The following is an 8,592-nucleotide window of genomic DNA, read 5'->3' as shown; positions in this document are numbered from 1 at the left end:
CGTCCTTAAACGACTTGGAGGGCCAAACAGTCAAAAGAGACCAGTCCTTTAAGGTATCTTGTTGGAATTGTTTGTGCCTTTAGAATGTCTTTTTTAAGACGCTCCCACCCTTCTTGGACTCCTTTTCTTGTTAGGGGAGACAGACGGGGTGTTCTGGGCAGAGGTACGTTTTATGGGAACTCCAAGGCATTATGGATCCCCCTGCCTATTCTCATAGAATCACAGAATGATGAAGTTCGAAGGGGCCTAGAAGGTCATCGACTCCAACCCCCTGCTCAGTGCAAGAATCCAAACCAAAGCAGATCTGAAAGAAGGCTGTCATTTTCTCTTCAATGTTCTCTGCAGTGTTGGAGTGCTCATCACCTTCCAAGGTAATTGGTTCCATTGTTGTACTGCTCTAGCAGTTAGGAAGTATTTCAGGATATTCAACTGAAAGCTGGCTTCTTGTAACCTAAGCCCATTATCTGGTGTCTTACACTCTGGAAAGACCACTGTTTGGGCTGTAAGTGCTGCTTGCTGATGGAAACAGGAAACTAGGATGGGGGACTGGAAGCCTAAGCACGTTTATTCCATACTGCAAAATGTTGTCTGCAAGTCTCACTTGTGTGCTTATATTTCTATTAGTAAATTCTCTCTAGGGTGACTTGTTCCATTTTTCAATTACTGCAGTCCCTTAATGACTGATTTTTTGCCTGGTTTTTATTACCACTTTATGATACAATTGATACAATATTTTTACTGCTAACTGCTCTTTAAATTGTTTTTGTAAGCTGCTTCAGGTGCTACATGCAGAGAGCACATTAGATGATCAAACAACAGACCAACTGATACATGTGTGACACCTGCAACAGGATTTTGCAGTCCTTCCTTGCTTGCTAGAAGAAGTTCAGGTTTTCTGCTAGCCAACCATAATCTTAGGAACTCTAAACCAGATGAGGAACCTCAGGTCATGGCAACAAATTCAACCCTTCTGTGCCCCAACTTGAACTTCTAAAGTTCCCTAAAAGGCCCTCTTTACCGTGAAACAATTATTTGCTGGTTCCCCCATTCAAGAAGGCTGAAACGGCTTTCTTAAGGCTTAAATACTGATAAAAGAACTTAAAACATGCTGATATTTTAGTGAGTCCCTTTTGCCTTTGCCCCTGCCCACCAGTGCGATGACTCCCCCTATTTCTCGAAAGTTTAATGTGATCCTCCGGCTGAAAGAGATTCCCAACCCTTGCGATCATGAATAAACCCAGTAAGCAGAGCTACCCTTCCCCACCTCCAGTTTCCTGAGGATGCACAACCTTGTGTGCGCCTGCTGAGCATATTTGTCCTCATTAGATTGTCTTTTTTGGGCGCCCAAGTGGAGGGATCAATTTTGAAATACAGGAACCCATACTGCCAGCTTCATAGCTAGATACCCATTGTCATCCCTATGCAGATAAGGATTTTCCTAAAATTAATGGATCTTTGATTTGCCTATTTGTAGTGGAAACGATTGACCAGGTGGCCTATGTGCCTGTTTCCAGCCCAAAAGGCTCTTTATTGCATCAGGGATAGCTCACAACAATAGTGTTAGTGGGCAGATTAATCCCTATTTCCCCCACTATCGGGTTATTTGAAGCTTTGCTCTGTGAACACCAGGATGGAGTGGCCTACAAATTTTAATGCTATTGTTTGTGCTACTCAGAAAGATTTAATGTTCTGGCCCCGGCTCTACTCTGGCTTTGCCCCCTTAGGTTTTTTCCTATATTCCTGTTACCAATATCAAGGTTGGCTCAAGCACCTCAGTAGCCCCATTCTCAATTTTAAATTGAAATAAGGGGAGATTTATTTTCTTACATCCTGAGACTGCAATTTCTCCTTCAGACTCTGATTTGACAGACGCACCAGGTTTTTTTAAATTCTCAGATCATATAAATTGTCAATTACTGTCTTCATATTAGATGCACCATCTCACCATTGGCAATGATACCATTATTTGAAGTAGCCAGTGCTTCTCTAAAGAGGTTCTCAGAATACAGATTAATAAGCAGTGGCAAGAGTATGCTGTACTTGTTTTTCTATATCTATCCTCTGTCATCTGGTCTTCAGCTTTCATTGCAGGTTTTTCTTGTCAGTAAATAAGAATATGTTTGGAATTAAGACTTTTCTTTACTAACTTCATCAGCTGTTGAACTTCATCAAAGGCATTAGATAAAATAGGCATCAACAGGTAATGACGTGTCTTTCCAAAGGCCTTTATTCCAGGCATTTCTTCTGTTATTTCTAGGAGCTGGAGTACTTGCTGGAAAAGATGGGCAGCAATTGTGTTTCACATTTTTCTCTTCCCTCCCATCCCAGATGGGCACATGGACTTCCTCCCACTCTGTTGTTTGTTGCTCCCGATGAATCAAGCCAACCCACCCCCCCAGCAACTTGCGACACAGTCATCACCCCCAAATTAGCTGTAAAACTGCATTGCCACCTGCTACTTTTTCTCGTGACTCATAGCACTGTCTGGCCTTTTTCCTCTGAAAGTACAACAACAACAGTCTGTCAGTCATTGCCAGTCTCTTGTCCTGAAAACTAGCTCGAGGGGATCTCTTTGATGTACAGAGCAGACATGGACTACCATTGTGGAATGTATACATCTCTTGAGCTAGCCTCACCGTTACCTTTGCATGTCAAGCAACATTTGCTCTTCCTTTGGTAAGCTAATTGCTTGCATATTTGTTTATTCTTTTAAAATTAAAAATCACATCTTGCTCTGTCTTGTTAAAAGACAGATCAACATGCAATCTTGAAAAATACAAGAACTCTACTACTACTACTACTACAGTACTACTACTACTACTGTCATTATTGTTGTTGCTATACTAGCTGCTGCCGCCACCACCATTAAGAGAAAAACCCTTTGGTAAACAACAAAAATGTACAGTTGATGCTGTATCTTCTCACAAAGTAAGAACATTCAGACCATAGCTCAACCTGTCTTCTCACTCAAAACACAGGCACATTGATGCACCCTTCTTGTACCCTAACTTCTACCCCAGATAAACATGGAAAATGACCACTATCCTTTGATTTCCTAATTGTAAAACCTTCTGCTGGCCGAGAATTAATCCCCTTCAACACAAGAAGACTTGCTTCCCCCAAATATAGATCAATAGGACTGTGCTAGCAAACATTGTGTAACTATGGGCGGTACTGTTCTGCAAATCAGCTGTCTCTGGATGTTAGTATCACCAAAGCCAATGTTAATTCCAGCTGTTCCATGCCACTGGTGCTTCACTATATAGGAACTGGGACAGCTAGTGGGATTATGTTGTAAAAAAAAAACAACACCAGTGTCTTCCAATCAGTTCTAGTTAGATCTCTAAGAAAACCCTAACTACTAAGAAGGAAAATGGAATTTACATTTAATCCTATGCATTAAAGACAAAAGTCCTTCATACTCATAAATCTATCCCTTGGCTGCTCCAAGGTTTTCACCAGGAAACACATCTTGGCATCAGATATGTACCGTCGGCAGTTAGTACTATCCAAGGGCAGGAGGAGTGTGGAATAAAGTATTTTTAACCCATTATTCCCCCTGCGTATTTTACATTGAAAGAAAAATTCCATGAGCCCTCAGGGTGAGGCATAGCCTCAGTCAGCAGAATGCTGGAAGCAGAATGGAGCCGCCACCCACTCACCTCACCTGACAACCACCTACGGAAGTGGGACCTTTTCTTGCACCTTCAGAGCTTGGGCAAGGCATGATTAAAACAGTCATTCAAGTACTGGGCAAACCACGGAGGTGATGATTAGAACAAGGTAGACTCTGTAGCTGGCCTCTTACTCCCGCTCTTCTTTTAGGTCCCTCCCTCCCTTCCTCCCTTGAGAATTGCCATACAGTCAAAGGGGAGGGTCGCAGAGCGGCAGTGAGCGAGCGCTTATGCTCAGCAGCCACCTTGAGTAGCAGGGGAGATTGTGCAGCGTCCAAGGGACAAGTACCGGCTTCAGGCTTTCATGGGATGACAGGGCTCAGAAGCCGATCTGCAGCATCAGTGAGCAATACCACCAATAAAAACTGTCCCCAAAGGAAGAGGTTCTGCATAGGATATGAAAGTTGCTGTTTTCGGGGTGGAGGAACACTACAGGACAAGAATACAGAGGGAAACCGCTGAGATAAAATTTATACGCATGATTGAATATAGGGCAGGGTTTCTTAACTCATTACCAAATACTGTACAATACTTTGTTGTCTACTATTATTTTCCTCACAACTATCAGATCTTTCAGTAAAACTCACAGATAAAAACTGTTAATATTCTCTATACTAACACACATTGTTCCTTTGCTGCCTCCTTTAATCATGTTACTGCTCACAGTTGAGCTTTACACACATTGGTGTTACAGATCAAAAATGCATGGAATGCCACAGTTGCCCACTGCTGATGTAGATCGAATGTTGCTGCCCCGTCCCTAGTGTCCAACCAACTTTGGGCTTCCAGATATTTTGAATGACAGCTTTCAAATCCCTAGACCATAGGCTATGTTGTCAGAGACACTGAGGGATCCAGGGTTAAGAACCCTCTAGTGTAAACAATACAGAGCTTGATGGTCCCACGATCTTTATTGTGGAAGTTCTTTATGTTTCTCTGAGATTGCACAGCTGGGTTGCGTTCAGAAGCCAGGAGATGACCATTTACCAACATGGAGGTTGATCAGCAAGTTCCACTGCTCTGTGAACTGGAAGTACAATGAGCCAGAAGTATTTACTGACTTTCAGTAATGGGCAAAAGACAGACCAGAATCTACTTGACAATGATGATCACTAGATCTCTTAAGTGCTTTCAACTCCCAGTAGGTAAAAAATGGCAAGTAAAGCTATAAGATTTGAAAAAAGGTATATGCTATGGCTGATTCTAAATACTTCTCTCGCAGTGTCAGTGTTTGTCATTTGTGACATATAAGTATTAAATTGTGTTCCAGGAATAAGTACAGTATATCGCTTTTGTGAGCTTTGACAGCAGTTAAAGATGTATGTATTTAATTTATATTCCATCTTTTGTCCAATAAACCTCCAGGGCGGCACGTATGGCTCTCCTCCGCTGATGCATTTTATGATCACAACAACCCTGCATGGTTGGTTAGAAAGGCCTGCCCAAGAGCGGGACATGCCCAAAGTCACTTCATGAATTTTATGTCTCAGTGGGAATTAGAATGTGGAACTCCCAGTCCAGCTGTTTAAGGCACACGGGCTCATTGAGCTATGGATTGAGACAGAAGGTCTATGTGAAGCTAAGAGTTACCAAGGATGTTCACCAAAGTAGCTCCTTGCCATTCATCATAGGCTTCTGCCAAGTGTAGGCAGCTGTCTGTGCACATGCTGAACAGGCCGGGATTTCCTTCTGTGCAACCAGGTAGAGTCATGCCACTAATCCTGCAGCCTCATCAATGCCAAGTAACAGCACCAGGAAATATAAATCAAAACTGAACAGAAAACATAGCCAATAAAACCAAAATACTGTATTTTTCTGTGTATAAGACTATACTTTTTTCTTAAATCTTTAGAATAAAAATTGAGGGTCGTCTTATAAACGGAAGTAAGCTGAGGAGAGAACAAAAATAAGTGGAAGGGAAAGCAGGGATCAAAGTGATCCTGCAGGGCTTTGATCCCTTTCCCCCTACACTTGCTAAGTCCCACTTAGATTTCTTACTTTCGGGTTAGAAAAGTGGGTGACGTCTTATACACAGAAAAATGTGGGTAAATATTATAACTTGAGCTGTTGTTGATGCACCATCCACTTTATCTGATGCATTAAATCTACCTTTAATCACAAGTCTGGCCCTATCACTAGGCAAAGTAAGGCAGCTGCTCCAGATGGTAAACATGGGGGCTGTTCCTGTATGTTGGGGGACAAAGCTGTGCTCACCACTCAGCCTGTTCTGCACCCTAAATTAATCCCCTGTCCCCTGCATGGTGGAAGATACACCAGCCATCCACAAGGCTGACATGAGATACCAATGTCATTTCAGTTGATTTCTGGACATGGAACAAGGAGCAGGCACCACTCTGTCCTTTTGCTCCAGCCAGCAAAATGCTTTTTTCAACTGGTAGCAGCCTGTGGCTCTGTATGAGGTATTGGACAGCTCAGTGGCTTAAGTCTCTGGCTGCGGAGTCAGGTTGGGAGTTCAATGTGCCTCCTTGACAAGGCCTGGACCTGATGATCCACAGGGTCCTTTTCCAGCTCCACAGCTCTAATAGAAGAAGAGGATAAGACGTGTTGTTAGTTGCCTGGCTTGACAGTGTGATCTAGAGCAGTGGTCCCAAACTTTGGGCCTCCAGATGTTCTTGCACTTCAACTCCCAGAAATCTTGGCCAGCAGAGGTGGTGGTGAAGGCTTCTGGGAGCTGTAGTCCAAGAACACTTGGAGGCCCAAGGTTGGTGACCACTGAAGGGCAGAGAGTCAGACCAGGATTCAGGAGACTGGGGTTCGACTCAGAAGACTGGGGTTCAAACTTACTGCATGGTGGTAAGAGTAAACCATTGCTTTGGATGTGTTCATATACCTTGAAAGCCCCAAATAGGGTTGCTGTAAATCAAAAATGTGTTGAAGGCACATAACAGCAACTTCAGCTGCCTGAGACATTTTGGAAAACTGGGATAGAAATGGTTTGTGTGCGTGTCGGGGGTGGGTGGGGGAAGCACAGAGAAAAAGAGAGAGAACCAAATGAAATCCAAAATGAAATCAAAACAGAGAAGGGAAAATGTGAACAAAAGGCAACGGAACTGCTGAGATGCACTTTGTGGCAACTTGGTTAAAGCTTCAGGATATGTAAAACCATCACGGAGTAACTGGCAGGGAGAACACATTCATCCTAAAAATGAAAGGATGCCTCTGGACATGTACAGAATGATTCCTCCCATCCCACTGCTTTGACCCTAGCGATCTCTGCCACAAAGATAAGGATGGTTAGGAAGACTTTCCAGTCCTAGGAAGCAGTTGGCTTTCCCGCAGGGGCAGGACAGTAAACTCATCGGAGGACCTCACACTGGGACGAGAACAGCCCTGGTCCCGGGGTGGCCTCTCCTTGGTTTCCAAAAAGCAGCAGCAGGGAGGAGCAGAAAAGACGAGGACCAGCAGCGCTCTCGCCCCCCACCCCCGCGCACACCTTTCCCCCTTCTTTTCTGAATGGGCACCCACTGTCATTTCTGTCCTCGTCCTCCCCCCCCCCGGCCCTTCCCCAGATATCCAGCCAATCCCCTCCCTCGGCACTACGGCATGCTGGGCCCCATTGTTTGTCTCCCTCCCCCTCCTCCCCTTCATCTCTCCCCCCCCCCGCCTCCGCCCCCGCCCGCCTTCCCCCCCCCCCGGCGCTCCTCTTTGCTGAGCATCTTCAACTGAGCATGCGCCCTGCATCTCTTTTTCGCCCCTCTCTTTTCCCCTCTTCCTCCTTGGGTACCAAGGATGCGGGGAGCTTAGCTGCGCTTGCCAGTCCGGCAGCAGCGGCGGGAGGGAGGGAGGGGACCCCGGGCTGTTCGTCACCAGCTGCTGCTGCTGCCTCCCTTCCTTCCTTTGTTTTCTTTCTTTTCTCTCTTCCCCCCCCGCCCCCGCCCCCGAGCTGGGATGGCTTCCTAGGACAAAAGACAGGGCACCCAAGGGAGAGCCGCTCCGCATAAAGAAAAGAGAAAAAAAGGGCGCGGGGGCCCCGAGAGCGGCGGCGGCGACAGCATGGAGTTGAAGCGGTCCATCTCGGCCGGCGTGGACGCCGAGAAGCCGCCGAGGCGCTACGGGGCGGTGGAAGAGACCGCCTGGGCCCCGGAGGGCCTGGGAAGAAGTAAGTTCTTGTCGGGGCTTCCTTCCCCTGCCTGCTCGGGGTCCTGGCTCAGCCCTCGGGAAGGACGGGGAGCGCGAGAGCCTTGCCCGCCGCCCGCCCCCCCCCCCGGCCCTGGTCCCGGGCTCTCCTCCTCCTCCTCCTCCTCCTCCTCCTGCTGGTCTCGCCGGGGAAGGCAGCGCGCAGCCCCGGAGAGCCGGGCTTCTTCTTGGGAACAAAGAAGGGGGAAGGAAGGCATCTTGCGCCTGGCCTTGGATGGGTCCGGAGGCGAGGCGCGGTTTTATCCTGGTCCCCGGGAGGGCTGCTCGGAGAGAGGAAAGTGCTCAGGCAGGGAGATGATGGGAAGCCAGGTGGTGGTGGTGATGGTGGTGATGGTGGTGGTGACGGAGGAAGGGGGGCAGCATTCTCCTCCCTCCTTCGTCTGGCCTCCCTGGGCTGAAATCCAATCCTAGTCCCAACTGGAGGACATTTATTGACATCGGTGGGAATTGGGATGTGCCCGGGTCATTTCGAGGGGTCTGCTTCTCTGGCTGGGATTAAAAGTGGGGCTAGTCCTGTGTTTTTGTTTTCTGGACACTGAATTCAGGTTCTCCTTTTCTGACCCTTCTGAAACCCGAGCCAGTCAAGCCTGGAGGAAAGAGGTGGTGGATGGCTTTGAAGGGGGGGGGGTGGCAAGCCACCCAAGGCCCTTTGCCTTGTTGCCTCCAAGGCGCCATTGCCCAAACACTTGACTTTTCACGGGAAACAGCATCATGAGGGGAGCATCTAGAACATACTGTACTTGTCTGATTGTGGTCAGTT

General features: G+C 46.9%; 1 protein-coding gene across 1 annotated transcript in view; it reads left to right on the top strand.

Annotated features, from left to right (window-relative positions):
- The first annotated feature begins 7,394 nt into the window (after positions 1-7,394).
- Positions 7,395-8,592, top strand: part of BMERB1 (bMERB domain containing 1) — a 94,447-nt gene continuing 93,249 nt past the window's right edge. Inside the window, exon 1 of the mRNA XM_020777593.3 lies at positions 7,395-7,794. Coding sequence (XP_020633252.3) covers positions 7,689-7,794 — 106 coding nt within the window. The 5' untranslated portion in view covers positions 7,395-7,688. The remainder of the gene's footprint in view (positions 7,795-8,592) is intronic.

This window comes from Pogona vitticeps, chromosome 13 (assembly GCF_051106095.1).
Source record: "Pogona vitticeps strain Pit_001003342236 chromosome 13, PviZW2.1, whole genome shotgun sequence".
Taxonomy (NCBI): domain Eukaryota; kingdom Metazoa; phylum Chordata; class Lepidosauria; order Squamata; family Agamidae; genus Pogona; species Pogona vitticeps.
This window is presented reverse-complemented; position numbering and strand designations above follow the sequence as displayed.